Below are 20,440 nucleotides of genomic sequence, written 5' to 3'. Positions count from 1 at the left end.
TACCACGCACAGGAACTTCGGGGGGCTGTCTGATGTCACACAAGGGATGGACCTAGCACCAAATGGTAGTCTACAATGCTCCAAAGAGGGGGGAAAACGTACTGGACCCAACCACTAGATGGCGGAATAGTACACAGCATGCGAATCCAGGAAACTCTTCAAGCTGCAAAACTACTCCTACTGCTAAGTAACCATTTTGTTATCTCAGTTTATTACATAATTGTATGGATATTCTTAGGGGAAGCCCTATACCTACTATATGTGCTTGGTATGCTTGAAAGTGGAACAGGTTCGTATATTATTGCAATACAAAACACTTGTACCACCTCTAAACCTCTGTCCAGGACTATGTCTGCTACCAGCTCAAAAGTCAAGGTTAGCACACACATCTGTATGCCTTTTCCTGGCTGCTGTTACTGTTCTATGCAAAATAGGGAGCATTCTTCATTATTCGAATTCCTGTCAATAAAGCTTTCATGGGAGGCCTTGCATTTATTCCACCCACAGTTTCACCTGCTGCTCTCTTAATGTGGTTCTCACTAGGCTAATTGACATTTCATTTGAACTGTTACTCACTCTCCTGCCATTTGCTGCTCCTATCTTGTAAATGGGCTTGCCTCATAGCTATTGCGTCTTTAAGGTATATCAGTAAACTCCAGGCTCCTGCTAGAGGCTTTCGTTCAAGTTAATAAGGATAGTTGCTCTTAGCACTAACCCTAAATTCCTCACCAAAGTTATATCCCGTTTCAACCCTAACCAAACAATCTAGCTCCCGGTTATCTTCCGACTCCGCGGAAAGACATCTTCATATATAAGATCTGAAACCGGATCTAATGTTGTTCGTTGGCAGAACTAAACCTTTTCTGTCAAACCCAACAACTTTTTGTTGCTTTTGTTAAGCCTCATAAAGTTCACCCAGTATCAAAAGTGCCAGCATAATCAGGTGGATTGATTAATGCATTCACATCTTTTACCTTAAAGGCAAAAGAACCATTCCTACTCCCCCATTCTACTTAAAAGAAGGGTGGAACAATGGCTTTCTTGGGAAACATTCCCATAGCTGGTATTTGTAAGGCAGCTACATGTTCAACTCCGCATACCTTCAGAAAACATTGTCGCGTGAATGTTCTAGATAATCAGCAGGTTAGAATTGGCCAAATATTTTTGAGCACATTATTTCAGATATCTGTGTCTCCTGCTGACTGAGCCGTATTCTAGGGGAGTACTGCTTTAAAGTCTACGCAGACATTGTGCATCTACAGAAACGCATGCTACGAAGTTAATGTGTTACTTACCCTTCAAGCATCTGTTTATAGCGTGTAGTGCTGTAGATTCACAAGCTCTCATCCACCTCCTCTGGGGTCAATGTTTGCTCCAGGTATCGTTTGTTCATTGAGATTTACTCCTTATACACATTATATGCATGGTCACCATATTGATGTCGCTCACCACTCCTTACTTACGCTGACACACTGTCCGAAAACAATCAAACAGCGGAGTCCGTGCACACCCGTATTGCCAACTAAGGCTAGAGTCACTGGACAGCTTGTGACTTTGTAGACTTCTTCCAATAAAAACTACTTGCAACGCCCGAGCCCAGCACTAAATGGCGGGAGTATGCAGAGCATCTGAATCTACAACACTGCGTGCTTCAAACAGATGCTTACAGAGTAAGTAACATTTTCCTTATATTCAACTGGTGGGGTGTATGCTGAAATTGCTCTGATCATCAGTAGGAGAATAGTACCAAATTTGTGTCTATACAGCAGAAGGTGTATTTGTGTACGTGGGATTTTTTGTGTGATCAGGTGCCATTTCGGTCTGCAAATCCTAATGTAACTGTTGTCCGTGCCTATAATCCAATTCAGGTGCCTGCACCAGCTGCGACCTAGATCATGTTCAGGCGTTGGTGCTATAGATTGTGGATCAGTAGATGCGAAGGGTCATCCTGTGTTTAAAAATGTACACAGTCTGTAACTGGTAATTTTTCTGGTGCCTAATGCACCCACTCCTAGTCACATGCTGTCTAGAGACCTCGAGATTGACCTCACCCATAACTACCCCTGCCCTTCAACCTGGCCACTCCATGCATCAAACCTTTTGACCTCTTTTTTAATTGAAGTCGTTATGCAAAGCGATCTGCAGATGATGTAGCACTTTGTTCTTCGTCTGCTTTTGTCAAGATGGTCCCTGCACCTGTAGCATCTGTGTTCCTGGCACATGTTCTCAAACTAATCCACACACCCCTTTCATGGCTGATGCAGCCCCAGGTAGCTTTTTGCTGAAGTTACTCGTCTGAGACGATTGTACCATGACACATACACGGGAGCCACATGGAAAATTAATTCCAGTCTTGTCGACCTGCCATTTTGATGCTCAGCTTTTGGCGTGATGAACAGTCCGAAGCTTCTGATGCAAGCTTTTCTGTATTTCCTGAGTGAGGCTCATTTGTAGACCTTTTAGGTTACGTTTTGAAATGTATACTGGACTAGGTTTGGGTTATTGCCTTAGTGCCTCTTTATATACAGTTGTGCTTATTTTTTACTGTCTCTAATGTCATAACATGCTCTAACCCTAATAGCTTCATTACCAAAGCTGTGATGGCCTCAGGCTCCTGTTTGGCTTTGTCCACCTTTAAAAATCAGGACACTTCCCAACTAACGATCGATTGAGTTAGAACACTCTTATTTCTCAAACACAAGCTCAAGATGATTGAAGACACGGTCACCACATGTGAAGTAGACAAATAACGAATGACTTGAATCAATCTTTCATGCCTTAATTGATGATGCCATGGAGTTGATTTCCTGAATGTCCAGGCGATGGCCTTCTGCCAAGAAATGTACACTGGCCCAAGGTTTCTCTACGGTCCACCACACCATTTATGATTGTAGGAGAATGTGCTGAAGGAGGCCAAGGTTTGTCAGGATTGCACCCTGATCCCTGCTCCTGAGACTAGTCGGTGTTGGGCACCCATAGGGAGCGCCCATTCTCTTTGCATTGTGGCCTCAGTTAAATATGATTGTGGCAGCTTTTGGGACCGCTCACACAAATGTGCTTTCGTGATTTCAGATATTTTGAAATCTGTTTGTGCTGTTCATTTACAAGCTATTTAAATGTTTTGTGTTGGGAAAAAACACTGACATCTAACAGCCATTTGTTTCACAATGATTGGCAGGCAGCGCACTTGACAAAGACCTCTAAGTGTAGTGGGAGAACGAACAATAAACACAATTTTCTAGGATAATATGAGCAGTGATTATTAAAAAGACGAATTGACTTTTAACCGCTGTCCTTGAACAGACCACAAATGTGTCAAGATAAAAAACAGATGTAAAAGCACCTTTATTTCTCTTTCACTTTTCTGAATGAACAGAACACATGTTCATTTCAAGCTTAAATTCATTGCCAGAACGGACGAGTAGATCCTAAAAATTGCTCGACCTGATGAAATCTGACGTGCTACAGGGAGTTGGCGAGTATTTCTTTTGAGGCCAGCTAAATGTTAATAAATCCTGGTCCCCTCCTTCTGCAGTTTCTATCTTTGTTTTCTTGGCACCCAGAAGGCCAGCACACTTGTGTGGAGAGAAGACAGCCAACCATGTTTAGAACCTCTGCTGAATAGCGGCCCTCACTCTGGACTGGACCCAAATCTGGTAAAGCCATGAGAGTTGATGAGAGACTTGACTGCCTCTTTAGTAGCAACGAACGCTCCGATTCCTTGGTAGACCTGTACACTATGCAGATGAGGAGAGAAACCTATGTGAAGACAATTCGACACAGAGCCTGCCACGTGTGCCTTGATGCTGCCCCAACCCTGCTGGCCAGAAGGAAATGCGACACCAAGACCTGAGTGGAAGAGCTGGCTTGGCTTCATATATTGATGGGTGAACCTGCACGACCCCATCCTTCCTTCGTCTTTAGGATACCTGTATCCCCCCTGGTTTATGCCCTGTAGGACGAGGAGGCATTCTGTTCCTCTGCCTCCCTACGACAAGGAGTTTTTTTTATTCCTACTGAAATAGATGACCCTCGATCCAGGCTGAACCACCTTTCACTTATGGTTTCTGGAGCACTTGCCGATAGAAGTAGTGGTCACTATCTGCCCCTAATGGAAGAGTTTCTAGTTGGACGTGGTGCAAACTTTGATTGTAGTGGGTGGCACAGGGTCCTCGCATTGGAATATCGTGCCTCCTAAGTGGAAAGGCACCCTTAGTACTTAGCTGGTCTCCTTGGAATACATAGGGAACAGATAGGGCTTTTGCAGGTGCGTGAAATCCATATTACAGAGTTCCTAGTTGTTTGGGTGGTTGGTTTTAACTATTTGAGAATGACTACTTTTATTCCACCCTTTGGTACTCTTGGAGCGGCGTGAAATCCGTGCTTCTTGCATCTCTATTTCTTACCCACCTGTAAATTCTCTTTGCGAGAGCGCAGGACTGCAAGTAGCTAACGACCCAGAATGCTTTCAAGCTCTCAGTCGTCTAAAACGAAGCCCATTGAATAATATTGGCAATGGTACCATTCTTAACGCCTAGATATGCAGAGCTACAGCTATGTCTAGGTGCATATGTTATCCCAAGTAAGCGATGGCACCATTTGGTTTTCTTTATTAATCTTAGTTTTAATTTCATTTTTGCTTGATAAAGTCTTTTTTTCTTTTTTTTGTAACACTGACTGGACATTGAAGTTATTCAGTGTTACTATTGTCATGGTAATGCTGAGTTAACTCCCCTCTGCTTTCTGAAGTTAGTTTAAACTGTCCAAGGGAGTGGTGCCAAGTGGTTGAGTACCTTAAGGGAGTAACTTGGACTAATTAGAATACCTCAGTATTGTGGGCCAGGATCACTGGTGGTAATATGATCCACTACGAACACTGCCCCACAACCAGTGGCTGCTACTGGATCCCAAGGACAAGCATATGGGGAGCACCTTTGCCTTTAATTGTGGGTGAAGTATGGTTTTGCGTTCAGAGTTGCAACACCAGGGCGATGAGGTCTTATTCCGCAAGTAGCGGTGGATCTGCAATGCATAAATTCTGGCAGTCCAAAGAAAGGGGACCCAACTCTGGAGGCGATCATTGCGACTGATGTGGCCATAAAGGGTTGGGATTAAAAGGGAGGATGTGTGGTTTATATAAAAGGTCACTGAAGAGTCCAGACATGAAGAAACGAGCCATGGGTTTGAAACCTGATAGTCGCATTATTCTGCAAAATTGTGGTTGCATATAGCATTTTAGTTTGTAGCCCTGAGGAAAGAAGTCCAGGCAATGTTGCCAGACGGAACACGTGTTGGCTAGATGTTTTACAGAAGTAAGGAAGCTAAAGGAATAGATCATGAATTTTCATTTATATATTTATTAAGAATAGTAAATAACGTAGCTTCAAGTCATGTTTTTTTAACCTTGTGGTGTTGCTCGTTTGCATAGCACTTAGAAGTACTGTGGGTTCGTTCAAGGTGCTGAAAGGAAAGAGAAGAAAGCAACGAAAAGGACATGAAAGGGAAGAAGGAATGCCAAGAGCTAGATAATATAGGAAAGTGGACATGGCATTATCAGTTTGAATGGCTCATAAAACACCCTGTGTCACTGAACATGGTCCGGAATGGACCAGAAACGTACGAGCTTTCACCTACTTCCAATGATCGTATGTACTTACTGTATCTTTCCATCAGCGATGCCTTGTTAAAGTGTTAGTCCTTCTTTTAGTGTACATTTTTTTAAACGTTTGCTGAATTCTGACCTATTGATGTAAATGATGGTCTGTGATGAAAACAAGGGTTTCTAGTAAGTACTTTCCTTCCTCTGCTTCCACTAACCCTTTTATCATTCTCATCCACTCCTTGGCATTCTAGGGAAATCTTGAGCTCCAAAGAGTCTGTTGTGGCCCAGACTGGAGATGGGGGCGCCTTCCAAGAGTTTTGCACCAATTCTTGTCTAGCGCTGTTTGAGGCACAGCCAGTACGACCTCCCCCTCAGCCGCAGAGACCCTCGGACCCTGGCGAGATCATCAAGTGCAGTATCTGTCACAAACCTGGGGAGGTGAGTCCATTCATGGCTTCTTTCAGCCAGTGACTAATGGGAGGAGCTCGAGGGTACTTTTCCCACAGTGTGTGTACATTACGATGCTGTGCAGGCATACATGTCTTTAATTTACTGGGCTTGGGTTTCTTTAATTTACTGGGCTTGGGTTACTCTGCAGAGAAGCCTGGGGTTGTGAAGGACTTGCACTGCTGAGTTCTGTGGGAAAGTTTTGCATGTCTAATACTTGTTCTTGCAGTTTGGTGAGTTGCATTTGGAGAAACTAGCTGTTGGTTTTTCTACAGGAGGGATCATATTGTTGGGTGGATGTGCTTGATTTTTTTTGCCCACTTCCCCCTCTTTTAAGTAGGGACCACAGAAAACACAAAAAGATCAATAGACCGAAGAATGTGTTCTTCCTCAAGGAAACAGCCGTGCTCCAGAGACTGTTAGGTGTTACTTGATGCCAAACTTTTCCCCTGAAACTATCCTGACCTTAAAAATTAAAAAAAAAAAAAAACTATACTGGAATTTCTGGCTCCTCTGGCTGACCTTGTGTTAATCAAAGCTCTCTGATATGCCATGTTGGCTTCGTTCAGGATGGCTCAAGTATGCTCTGGGCCACTTCTAAGGGTGAGCCTGTTCTGCTTTGGGGATTCCGGTGTCTTTCAGACGCTGCACCTCCGATGGCCTTCAGTGCCTAAGAAGTTGTTAGTGCCCTTCAAGGTGCTGTATCCTCTCTCTCCCACATACCCTCTGACCAGGATCAAGCAGTGCTGACTTGGATGCTCCACTTGGACCTATTTTTCCACCACCACGGTCTTAGTCAGACGAGTTAATCTAAGTGGCAAAGGAGAAGGTTATGGCTTGTTTTTATGAAAGCCCTTCTCGCAGGACATCTTCAAAGAGGCCTGTGATTTGCCCAGTTGAAATAAGTATTTGGGTTTGACTCAAATGCCTTTAACATGTCTGAGGTGCAGAAGACAGATACCAGAGTCCGGTAATACTTCGACTGCCCCTCTGATCCTCCTTCATAAGACGTCTTTGTTCACTAACATAAGTGTTCATCATACACTTTTCAGGGGCAGAATCTGTTATTTTAACACATTTTGCAGCTTCTCCTGCGGTTGTAGAGCCTTCAGTGTCTTGGGAATAACCTTTTTTGGTCTAATAATCCATAGACAATTCAGCTCTTATTTTATTATCTTTCAACAGAAAACTTGGTGGTCCCTGCTTCCTCCTCGCAAATGTACCTGAATGTCTTTCCCATGATCCTTTAGTCTAACAAAACTAAGTGGAATGTAAAGTCTTTGCTTCCGATACCCTTGCCCTTCACACTCTGGGCTCCACATCCTCTGCACATGGCTGTTTTCATGCTGTTTGCAAAGCTGACTCTTTGGGATCACATGAGAAACCCCTTCTCAGACATGGATGGCTTGGATTCATCCAAACAGATCTTGAAGCATCTGTCTGCAGTTGGCTGACACTATGGATTGATCCATGAATATGGCTGCCACCCTAATCGGACATGCGTGCAAGTGTTCCACAGACTTTTTAGTTGATGATCAACCCACTGTAATTCAAATGCCCTTTCATGGCCAATACCTATGTGGCAAAAGGCATCTCTCTGTAAACCGAGGTAATGCTCGCTTGATGAGCCAGGCCTACCTACCGAGGCAGTTCCATCAGCAATACATAAAATATAGAGACCTGTTCAGGAGCCAGTCGCCTTGGAGACACCAATCCTCGCAGCATTTCCAAATGCCCTTACAGATGTACCATTCCTTTTAGGGCAGGGGTGGATGTATCCGATGCTGTCACCAGCAGACGATCCAGTCCCTGCCATCTTCCCTGGCTCCGACTCAAACGTCCGTTGCCTTTTAAACCAACATATTCTGCAGGGAGTGGTCTTCCATTTATCCACCAGTTGATATCACTATTGATTCACATGCGCCAATCTGCCTCCTCTGAGGCAGCTGTTTGCTCCAGATGTCATTTGTTCATTGATATTTACTCCTTAAACCCATTATGCGCATGGCCACCATGTTGATGGCTAATCAATCACTATCTTTTTTTTTCTCCTCCCTCCCATGAGGTTAGACAATGTATAAAGTAAAACTCCATTACCTTGGAAGAGATTTGTAAGAGTCGTTAGTACGAATACTCTTGTAGTGTGGTAAAATCAAAGCTATTACTGACCAGTGTTATGCAGAAAAACTCTATTTGAAGGCTGTAATTAACAAAAAAAAAACACTTATCGCCATTCTGCAGCGATCTAACCAAATATTTGAGAAATATATGCAAACACCATTTTAAAAGAACCTTACATTTCTCAAAAAATATTCACACATAGAGGGCAAGAGCCCGGATGAAGAGTGAGGGTGGATTGGTGGGTAGGTTGGGAATTGTACCGACAGGGGTGACATTACAGAAAAATTGGAATACTATTGACTTAATTATGCCAAGATATTCAGCTATATACCGCCTAAGTACATTATGTGATTCTCTATACACTGTCATTATTGCCTATGTGTTGAATAAAACAATAAAAACAGTTAAAAAAAATATATATTCACAGCAATATGCCCTCATGCAAAACTCGAACAATAACATCACAATATAACTCTTTGGGCATACATATTGTTAACATTCAGAACATGTTTTGTTCAGATGCTTATTCACAGTTGCACATATTGAGCGTCTTCAGTGAACTTTGGGTTAGCTGTGCGAACAATGCAAATAGCTCCTTTTTTTTGTTGCAAAATCACTAATTGGACATTGCTATCCCTAATGTACAAAAAAAGTGATTTGTAGTGGCTTGCAAATAGACTTACCTCATGAAATTTAATGAGGTAGGTCTCAGTTTGTGGCCCACTACGATAAGCTGCCATCACGGGATGGTGGCCTGCTGGGCTCCGCAGACCACCGTGTCTGTGATTGCTTTTAAATAAAGCATCCTTTTTTTGTATAACGCAGCCCGTTTTGCTTAACAGGATGCGTTTAAAGAGAAAACAATGAACCGTTTAAGTTGATTCTTTCAAGAGACCACTGCCTGTTCTTTAAAGAAAATGTTTCAACCGTTCTTGGGGACCCATTCCCATTTGCGAATGGGTTTGCGGTAAAGTGCTAATGTCTTGCGACCGCATTTCAGTCGCACAACATTCATACGCACCAATGCAAACTGGAATTTGCAGTGGACACCCTAATCACGCCCCTTCCAAATACTAATTCGCAAACCCAATTTGCTATTCAGGCACTATTAGGACATTGTACATTTGAACACAAAAAAGCTTTGTACATCTAGCCATTAGTTCTAGAGATGCATCCTATGTCTGATTTTAACACATTCATTTCCTTATAAGTTTGACCGTTCAATATGATTGTCACATGTCTACTTATAAATATTAATGCGAGAAAGAGGATGGTGGCACAAATTAGCAAAGTATCCTTTATAAATACTCATTTAAAAAAAAAAATCTTTGTTTTGTAAGCTTTACAGTTTGACTTCCAGCAATTGAAACATACTGTTACAACATGTATCAACAGTCTTTATCTCTTTTCTTACATATATGATGTACTACACATGTTTCCGCAGCAGGTAGGATGGCATGTCAGCTCGTATATGGTACAATTGGCTGGTCACATCACATACATCATATTACATTGTTCGCTGTATAGATGTGTTGCATAGTAAACATCACGCCAAATCCTGCTCAGCTTAGGTACATCTGACATATTGTACATTCGATAAAGGAAAGGGGGAAATAAAACTTGGGAGAGGTGGGGTACAGAACTTGGAAAAGAGCTGGAGCAGCTCCATGCAGCTACTAGTATTTGTGTACGCGTTTTCCGTTTAATGTGCCCCTATTTATTGCCGTGATGGTTGTTGGCCGGAGCGCGTACGTTCCAGTGTCCATTCACAGTTTGAGGACAACCAGTCTAGTGCCTATGAATGGTTGAAGGGTGTTGTACGCGTGTGCAGAGTCCCTCCACCGGGTCAGATCTATGTGTGGGCTGATCCGGCTGATCCGTATACTGTTGTAGTGCCGCCAGAATCGCTTCCCAACTGGTGGATATAGGTATTTTCTTACGGCCCATGATTTCCTCTCGCCGAATCGCTATACCCTCGGCCCTGGCCCATGCGAGAGTGGAACGCCACCATGCCTGTATGTGTGGGGGTTCAGGTGCTTTCCAACTCTTGGTGATTAATCTCTTCGCTGCCACCATGCCCTGGTCCGGTAATCTGGAAGGAACTTTGGTGTTTCGTGTTCTACGGAATGTGTGATGTAAATTAGTTGGCGAGTCGAAAGGTATCTCTCTCTCCCAGTGCAGGCTTGGAGCATGTTCGCAACCCCCTCCCACTACATGTTCAGTCTAGTGCAGCCCCAAAGCATGTGCACCAAGTCTGTATCCACGGTAGCACATCTGGGCCAGGCTGAGTCAGTGCGGTGAAAGTATCTGTTGATGTTGGCTGGTGTGAGGTACGCTCTTTGCATGATGTAGTATTGGATTTGTCTAAATCTAGCGTTCCTAGGGATTTGTACTGGGCTAGCCAGCGCCCGCTCCCAGTCTTTATCTGTGAAATGTCAGCCCAGGTCGTGTTCCCATTTCTGTCGGCGGGGGCCTAGATTTACCGCTGTGTGCTGCTGCAACGAGGCCGCGAACCACCGCATCAGGTGTCTACCAAGTCCCATGACATGTAAATATTGCACAGTAAGATGTGTTTGCGGTTCTGTTGTAAGGTCTCCCCATTTCACTGAGAGTGTAGCTATCCATGACCGGTAAAGGAGGACTTGCCCTGCCGGAAATCCCTCGTCAGACACTGGTGTAGTGTAGGGAATAAGCAAGCCTTCACGATAGAGATCCCCTACCGTTTGTACACCCGCGTCGTGTCAATGCTGCAGTGTAGCAGTTGTGAGTGTTGTTCGGCCTGCAGGGGCACCTTCCAGAGGGAGTGCGGGGGCGTAAGGCATTGTGTCCCAGGTTAGAGTCTTCTACGGTAACACCTGTACTCTATGTTCAGGAAACTGGGTTCAGTGGGCCGCACCTGCATGCCAGGGTGGAAGAGCTCAAGGATCTCGGAGAGCGTGTATGGTGGACATGTGGTCGCTGTGTCATCTCGCTGGCGGTCTGCCATCCATCTGGCGATCCATTGAAGTTGAGCTACCAAAGCAAGTCGCTGCCAGGCCCCCCTGATCAATGGGTCAATATAGTTTTTTAATCGCCACCCTGTGTCGATTGCAACCCCAGATAAAATCTCTGGCTATCTTCTCCAGTGCAGCAAAAAAGGAAGCAGGGACATAGATGGGCAGATTGGCAAAGAAGTACAGAAATTTAGGCAGGGCCACCATTTTGAGCAGTGCCACTCTACCGACCAGAGCGAGAGGGATTGTACTCCAGAATTGCATCTGGGATTTCATGGCTGTCAGTGCTCTGCCTAGGTTACCATCGAAGAGGTCCAGTGGATGGCGATACACCCGTGCCCAGGTATCTAAATGTGTCCGTGCTCCACTGCACTCTCACGTCTTTGAGTAACAGGCCTGGGTCGCGACAGTCCCCTTTAAAAGCATACAGTTTAGATTTAGCTACGTTTACTTTTAACCCTGACACAGCAGGGAATTCACGCAGGATTTGGGGCAGTCGTTCTGGCACCTGAGTGATGTCTCTTAGGTAGATCAGCAGATCGTCGGCGTATAGTGACACCACGTGTGTGCCATCGCCCAACAGTATGCCATCATGTAGTTGTGTCCTTAGCGACTCTGCCAGTGGCTTCATAGCGACCCCAAAAAGGAGCGGAGACGACGGGCAGCCCAGTCTCATCCCCCGCCTCACTGGAATGGCAGCTGAGACGTGTATGTTCCCAGTTTCACTCTGACCACAGGGTTGGTATAGAGTAGGCGGGTCAATTGTATCCTTTATAAATACTCATAACAGTAATACATAATGTGTATTAGTGGAACATTTACTATATAATCTGAAATACACTATTTTATATTTTTATAATTCCATTTTGATATTTTAGAAGCTTATACAATTTTCACATTAGTCCTTAATCAGTGTCCTAAATATAGCTAATTGTCCCTACTGTCCACATATTTCATGTTTTGATTTTATTAGTTTCCACAGAAATTAACTACATCAATATATAATGAATCTCTCCTTAAAAATATTTGTAGCTTATGTTTGGCTTGATTAAATACAGTTTTCATTGGTTGTTTCCAGAATAAGGATAATGTAATTCCTTTCATTGGCTTTAATTCCTAACAATATATACGAATCAAAGAGCTAAAAAATATATTTTTCATTAGAAAAGCATTCAGTTCTCAAAAGGTGATTAGTAGTATTGCATTCTTGCCTTTTTAGTAGAAATTATTGTGAGTTTGATAACTGTCTTCATGGAAGGTTCTTATACTGATTTCACTCCCCTGCCCCCTTGTAGGAAGCTTGGGTTCTGTTGCAGTAGCCCCCCACTTTTTGCCAGGTTTATTTTGCACTTTGACTTGATGTGCCCTGGGCCCCTGCCAATCGTGTTCCCAGGGCCTGTGCTCTAACCACACCCACACACAACCACACCCACACCCACACACAACCACACACACAACCACACCATCGCCCACACCCACAACCACGCACACACACACACACACACACACACACACACACACACACACACACACACACACACACACACACACACAACCACACACACAACCACACCATCACCCACATCCACAACCACACCATCACCCACATCCACAACCACACACACACCCACAACCACGCACACACACACACACACGCACGCACGCGCGCGCACACACACGTTTTGGTGCAGAGAAAAGTGAAGAGTTGGCATGGCACACGAGTGCCATGCCTGCAACCCACTGCCTATGGTATAGGTAAGACGCCCCTCTAGCTGGGTGCACTATACCACTGGTGAGAGTACAGTTGCATGATACAGTCCATTCTTAGACGTAAGTGTAGTAAAACCATGAAAGAGTATATGGTGCTGGGAAGTTGTCATTACGAGCTCCACAGCACCATAATGGCTTTACTGAATTCCGGGAAGTTTGGTATCAAACTTCTCAGCATAATAAACCCACACTGATACCAGGGCTGCAGCACTTATTGTGCCATCCTTAGCGGTCCTGTACCTTAACAGAGACACAGCCATTGCAGGCTGCGTGTTATGGTGCAGAGAAAAGTGGAGTGACATGGCACACATATCTGTCTGCCATGCCTGCATCCCACTGCCATGGTATAGGTAAGACACCCCTCTAGCTTGGTGCACTATACCAATGGTGAGGGTACAGTTCCCTGAGCCCAGTACCCCTACAGTGTTTAAGTCCATTCTTAGGCATTGTAAGTGCAGTAACACCATTAGGTGTGTATGGTCTGGGAGTTTATCATTACGAACTCCACTGCACCATAATGGCTTTACTGAAGTCTGGAAAGTTTGATATCACACTTCTCAACATAATAAACCCACACTGGTGCTAGTGTTGGATTTATTATACAATGCACTCAGAGGTCATCTTAGAGACCCCCCCCCTGTAGAACGACCAGCCCCTGCCACCACAAGACATGTTTCTGGACCCCTGGGGTGGGAGCCTTCGCTCCCTGAGCCAGAAACTAAGCCTTTCCTGGGCGGGGTGTTCACACCTCCCAGGCCAGGAAGAGCCATCTGTGGCAGGGGAGCTTCAAAGGCCTTGCTGCCTTTTAACATGACCACCAGCCTCTCAGGAGCAGGCCCCTTTCCTGTCTCACCCCCTTTTGAGTGGGAGGACAGGCGGGAAAAATTAGAGGAGCCCAGAAGGTGTGCCACCTCTGCCAGCCTCACCTCTCGGCTGGGGGGATGCAAGGCGAAGCCCAGTCTTCAGTGCCCGCCGTCTTGCAGATGGCAGGCACTCTCCAATCAGGATTAGAGGTGGGCTCACTCCTCCACGTGGGGTGAGCACAACAAGGGTGTAGTCACCTAAGGTCAGTAGCCCATTAGCTACAGGCCTAGAGACCCCTAAAATACCTGCTAAATAAAGTATTTAGGGGGCGGCCCTGAATGAAGAGGGCAGATTTCCGCAACCTATGAAGGAGGAAACAAGACTTCCAGCATAGAAGACTGCAGAGAAAATCTGACTTGGCCCCAGCCCTACTGGCCCTCCATCAGTTTCCAGAGATCCTGCACCAAAAATCGCCTTGTCCTGCAGCCAACGAACTCCAGAACCCCTGGGAGGACTGACTTTCAAAAGAATCACCAAAGAAAGACTCCGAGCCTGCTGAGGACCAAGAAACCCGACGCCTGGAACCACCACTACACAAGAAAATGACCAAGAAATCAACTGTGCTAAAATATTTAACACTAAAAACTAACCTAAGCTCTACCTCGCTGAGAGTACACCTAGCAGCGATAGTAGCCTACACAAGAGGAGAGACGGGAAAGAGCTTCTTTACATCCCAAGTAGTAAAGATATTCCTGGAAGGGGCTAAAAGGATCGCCATACCAAAGAGGATGCCGCCACCGGCATGGAACCTTAACTTAGTCCTAACAGAGCTTATGAAAGCGCCCTTTGGACCCATCCATAAGGCCTCACTACAAATGCTCACAATGAAGACAGGCTTTCTGGTGGCAGTCACCTCGCTACGCAAGGTAAGCGAGCTACAAGCGCTGACGCTACAGGAACCCTACATTCAAATACACAATGACAGGGTGGTAACGAGAACGGACCCACACTTTATGCCAAAGGTGGTGTCAAGGTTCCACATGAACCAAACAATACAGAAACCCAGCTTCTTTCAGAAACCATCCACAAGCGCAAAGAGGGCGCTGCACACTCTGGGCGCTAGAAGGGCGGTAATGCATTACATAGAAAGAACTAAAGAGCACACGAAAGCAAAGCAATTCTTTGTGTCCTTCGCAAGCAGTTTCCTAGGAAGATCCGTAACGAAGGGAACCATCGCGTGATGGATCGCACAAACTATACAATTCTGCCACAAGCAGGCAGGTCAAGAACTAACAGAGGGGGCACAAGCCCACTCTACCAGGAAAAAGGGAGTAACAATAGCCTTCATGGCTAACACACCCATCCAAGATATATGCCTGGCGGCAACATGGGCTTCAGTGCACACGTTCACTAAGCACTACTGTGTGGATATACAAATGAACAAGGAAGCACAAGCCGCCACAAACATAACAAACCGATACAAAGTCTATGCACAGCATAGTGAATCCAGAAAGATTCACGCTGCAAAACGAATAGTTTCTTACCTGTCGGTGTAGTTTTCCAGCTTGAAGATCTTTCTGGATTCACTAGCGAACCCACCCACCTCCGCCAGAAAGATGAGGCAGGAGGAGGAGAGAATACAAAGACAATATACAATCAGACTCTTAAAAAAATCTGTAGTTCCTTTAAATTAAGGAAGAACTTGAAAAGATTGTAAAAGGATGAACAAACATGACACAAAAACAAGAAAAAAAGAATCCGAAGAGGTTGGTGGGAGCTTCCGCAGGAAGCGTGCCGACGTCACAGGAAGGACACCAAATGGTGGAACGTCGACGCCCACCTGGGCTACGGATAAAAAAAAACCCTGAAAAAATAGTACGATTCCGGACCTAACCACTAGACCGCGGAATAATGCACAGCATAGTGAATCCAGAAAGATCTTCAAGCTGCAAAACAACACTGTCAGGTAAGAAACAAATTGTTTCTCTCTGTCTGCAGCTGCTGAGATGTCCTCGACAAGTTACACTAGCATGGATTCTGCTCCAAACTGCTGGAAGGAGTCTGACAGTTGGAATTTATCTGTATGAGCTTGCAGTTCAGGGACTAGACCACCACTTTTTCCAAATTATTCAGGTAGTCATGTCCTTCCATCAGTGTGACACATTGTTTTTTTAGGCCTGAGGTTTTAGGCATGACCTGATTTTACTAAAATATATATTTATAATACACTTACTGATAGGGGTTTTCAGCCACCCTTCTTCATCCATTGGTCTGTTTTTGTCAGTCAGATTTTTCTTCTGCCTACTATACCATACGGCATGAGGCAGTGGGTCAGCTCACTTCAGTCATTGGCTGAAGTCACTCTGGGTTTCAGAGGGAGTACATCGACACACAGCACTTTCCTCCAGTGACTGTGACTACTGTGGCAATGTGTGCTATTTGAGACCAAAAATGCTTTTCCGTTCAGCCAGTGTATTTTTCTTTTCTTTTTTTTTATTGAGGAGGCCATGGCCGCTTTCCTGATCATAAAGTTCCCCAAAAATAAAGCGCACTGTGACAAAGCCAAGAGGCTATTAGCAAACACCAGAACTATTGGATTTACCAATGCTTATTTAATCAAGATAGAGGCTAGTGACAGATTTATTTCATGCTTCCTAGAATTACTCAAGAGCCCAATCAATTATTAGCAAACTTGCCAACGTTGGGTGCTATTCAAGCAGGTACTTTTTGCTAGTAAACTAAAACTGATATCATAATCTTTTTCAGAAGTTTGGTAATTTTGTTCTCTTTAGCTTCTTTGAAGATGAACAGCGATTATGACCTGTTTGGGGTATTGGGGTATCTTTCATAGATTCACATGCCTGAATCATTCCCCGTCGTTGAGTCCTACTCAGTTTTCTTCATTCAATATTCTGGAGTTTTTCCTAAAAATTTATCTTTAGCAAAATATGTCTGATAAAGAAGGCCTTTTCCGCCCTTGTAAGACCTGTGGCAGGAACAGCGTTCATGTGGACGATCCACCCAAAGACTGTATTTATTGCCTCCACCCTACTCATGAGGTAAAAACGTGCAACATCTGTTGCACTTTTTCATCTAAAACTCTAAGGGATAGAGTGGGGTGGCTCCAATCCGCTAAGCAACATAATTCTTCTGAGGAGGACAGTGATGGCTCACCCAGGCCTCACGAGATCCAGATCCCAGGATGAGGAAGGAAACACCTCAAACCCTCTCAAGAGAATAAGAGCTCTAAAAAGGAGCAGCACCATAAAGTCTCCTCAGAGCCTGCGACATCTGTTCCCACCACTCCTGTGAGAAAGGAGAAGGAACATCATTGAGCTTGCTCCATGGATTCTGTGAGGCGTAAGGAACGAAAAATCCTCATCATAATAGTTGATGACAACTCCTAGATCGTCAACGAAGACCAGTATTAGTCACGTTGTCAGCTCCTTCGACGGTGGGAACGATGATGGCGGCCATTTCGGGGCCCATACCGTCGACGAGAATCTCATTGACGACATCTTTCCTGTCGGCATCCCTCCCGTCGATGTCCATCTCTTCGACGAAGACTCCGTCGATGAAGAAGGCGGACTAAGCAATGACCGCACCGCGGAACTTCTGTATTTAATTCAGCATAATGTCTAAAGTAACACACTCAATATTTTACTCTGCCTCATACTGATTCAGGTATAGTGCTGGGACGCCTGGTTGGGCAGCTGTGTGCTCTTGAAAACTTATAACTTAATGTCACGAGACTCGACTAAAGGACAAAAGGGTCACACTTCCTGTTGTGTGTGGAATTGAAGGCTTTCGGTTCTGATTAGAAGAATGGCTTCCGTTTGAGTCTGAATTGCCATTAGCAGATTGACTAGAGACAGGGAAGTTAATTCTGAGGAGATGTAGTTTCTTTCCTTCTCCTCAATCTATCGAACAGGATATGTTTTTCTACATAGTTAATTGTTGGCCTTTCGTCCTGTTTGTGTGCAGATCCAGCACGAGGTCAGCAATGGAAACGTGGTGCACCGGCTCTGCAGCGACGCCTGTTTCACCAAATTCCGAGCGACCAAAGGCTTGAAAACCAACTGCTGCGACAATTGTGGCATCTACATCTACAACAAGGGCCTGCCACTGGAGTACCTCTTCCACGAGGGACAGCAAAAGCGCTTCTGCAATTCTACCTGTCTGAATGGCTACAAAAAGGTAGCGCTTCCCTGTAGGGTTGTGCCGGGGATTGAAAGTCTTCACACTGCATGAGTCCCAGATTCTGTGTGCAAGTGAAAGCTAGTTCTTGTGCAGACAGCATGGTCTGCCTGCAGGGACTAGATGAAATGCACTAGAGGTGAGAGCTCTGTGTGTCACACTTTGTATGGAAATGTGGAGATTGTGAGGGGTTTTCAGCAGGTGTGAGAGCTACAAATTCTATGCAGGAGAGTTATTTTGGGTGCAGTGACCACAGACTGCCATAGTCTGGCAGGCGTGCACATGGCCGGGCCTCTGTGGGGGTGATGGCTGAGCTTCATTTATGGCATTAAATGGGTAAAGAAGCTATGCACAGTCCAGCTTGTATTCTTTGATTGTGACAGTGGCTAGGAGGTGATGGCTTCTGGGGGAATGAGCTGGTGTGTGTATGAGACTGACATAAACATCCCCCGCTGCTTCTAAAAAAAAGTAGCCGACAAGATGGGTGTGCCAACTTTGTTGTTGCTAATCATCGGTCTGTTAATGGCCTTGCAATTGCACATTGGTTTTTAAGTTTCAAGGACTGGTGGGCCTGTTTAAAGTCTGACGGCTGTGCTTCTTCCGCTGCACGTCTACAGACTATGCCATGCCAGGTGTTAATTACAAATCTGGAGGTAGATTTGGTAATGATCGTGAGTCTTTGTTTTGTGCGTGCAGAAAAACACAAAGGTTTTCCCGTGCATGTGGTGCAAGACGCTGTGCAAGAACTTTGACATGCTCTCCAACCTGGACAAGAACAACCGGACGGGGCTCTTCTGCTCAGTCTGCTGTATCACCTCCCACAAGGTCAAGCAGTCCGGCCTGACCGGTAAGTGGCCCTTGCACACCTGCTTTATGGATGGGGCGCCTGTGGAACATGAGCTGCTCTGAAGTGTCCTGGCTAGAAATGCACTATAGTCTGCTCTGCTGCTTTTAATGCAGCATTAGTGCGCACTGTAGCCTTGCTGGCGAGTGAAAAACAAGATATATCGCACTCCTCCGCTCACTTATTGGAGTTCGTGCCAATCAAACCTTTGACAGAACAACCATTGTTTGCACTTAATTATTCTAAAAGATTAAATGTCTGTATGTTTCCTTTTGAGATTAACTTCTAGAAAGAGGGGCTACTCTACTTTTTATGAAAATTACAGAGAATTTTTAAGTGGAGGTGCACTTTGTGCATCTGAGCCCCTTGTCCTTTGCAGCTCCCAGTCTTTATACTATAGAATCGCTCGTGCGGTGCTGTTCTATTCACTGGAGTAGGTCATGGGCTAGTGCTTCTTTAACGCTGTGTTTCTAGTCATTGGAGTAGGTTACGGGCTAGCGCTTCTTTAACGCTGTGTTTCTAGTCACTGGAGTAGGTTATGGGCTAGCGCTTCTTTCTGGCTGTGGGACTAGTCACTGGAGTACGTTATGAGCTAACGGTTATTTCCCGCTGTGGTTCTAGTCAGCGAAGTAGGTGGTGGCACAGAAGATTTGATATCTCATCGGGAGCCCTGGATGAGCTTCTTCCTTTGTGGTTTCTGTGCAGGTCCAGCCCGGCCGTGCAGTCTGTGCAGACGCAGCCTCTCCGAGCCTGTGTATTACAACAAGACTGATCGTGTTGTCTACCAGTTTTGTAGCCCAAGCTGCTGGACCAAATTCCAGGTACCAAAATGTCATTGTATCTAGTGCTGACTACCTCATCTTGAGCTCATACTCGTGCTCTGCCATCTTATCCAAATGTACACTCACTTTCCTACTACTGCCTCTTACACACATTTACAGGGGTATTCTTCTGCTATTTATCTTTGCTTGCATTCTCGTGTGAGCATGCACATTCTTTACAGAGACATTTCAGCTTGAGGGGCAACATTAGCTTGTTGCTGCTACGCCTTTCTGTGCTTTCTTTGGTCCACTTCTGCATATCTCTATTTATCCTCCCCGTTTGCTCGTTACTGGTCCTTTTTTTTGGGAAGGGTGTTCTGTGCATTCTTTTTTTATTTTTTTTAACTGTTAGCAGCTTTGCTTGTTTTTATTCTCCCATGATGGTTATTTGCATAATCCCTTGTGCAAGTTTGTGTTGTCCCCTCATTCTAGGTCTGCCACGTTTTGCTGCACTCACTTGCTTTCATGAATCTGTCACTTTCCAGATGCCTCTGATTTGTAGATGGTACACTGTTCCCTGTCCTTTGGAGTTCTTCTTGTGCCATGTAATGTATTGCATGCCGTCCGCTCTGCTTTGACCCTCTGCTCTCTTGCCCTTTTAGCGCACAACTCCTGAAGGGGGCATCCACCTGACCTGCCATTACTGTAACAACCTCTTCACTGGAAAGCCTGAGATCCTTGACTGGCAGGTAAGCAATGGGAGCTCCCGCTGTGCGTGTGTAAAATGCACATCTCATGCCTCACATTGAGAGGGAGATGTGATGCTGTCGTGTGTAATGCATCCAAGTCATCATGTCCTCTCGATTCTGCATGTTTTTAAGCTCTACCATCACGTACATTG

At 45.0% G+C, this 20,440-nt stretch overlaps 1 protein-coding gene across 6 annotated transcripts in view; it reads left to right on the top strand.

Moving 5' to 3' along the window:
* ZMYM3 (zinc finger MYM-type containing 3) overlaps nucleotides 1-20,440 on the top strand; it is a 451,345-nt gene that overhangs the window by 205,057 nt on the left and 225,848 nt on the right. For 5 of the 6 annotated variants that reach the window (XM_078640225.1, XM_078640224.1, XM_078640226.1 and 2 more), the window contains exons 6-10: nucleotides 5,854-6,040; nucleotides 17,722-17,934; nucleotides 18,631-18,781; nucleotides 19,484-19,599; nucleotides 20,202-20,288. In XM_078640225.1, the coding sequence (XP_078496351.1) occupies nucleotides 5,854-6,040; nucleotides 17,722-17,934; nucleotides 18,631-18,781; nucleotides 19,484-19,599; nucleotides 20,202-20,288 (754 nt within the window). The remainder of the gene's footprint in view (nucleotides 1-5,853; nucleotides 6,041-17,721; nucleotides 17,935-18,630; nucleotides 18,782-19,483; nucleotides 19,600-20,201; nucleotides 20,289-20,440) is intronic. The other variant, XM_078640229.1, reaches the window with a different exon arrangement.

The sequence above is a fragment of the Lissotriton helveticus genome, chromosome 4_2 (assembly GCF_964261635.1).
Source record: "Lissotriton helveticus chromosome 4_2, aLisHel1.1, whole genome shotgun sequence".
In the NCBI taxonomy this organism is placed as follows: domain Eukaryota; kingdom Metazoa; phylum Chordata; class Amphibia; order Caudata; family Salamandridae; genus Lissotriton; species Lissotriton helveticus.
This window is presented reverse-complemented; position numbering and strand designations above follow the sequence as displayed.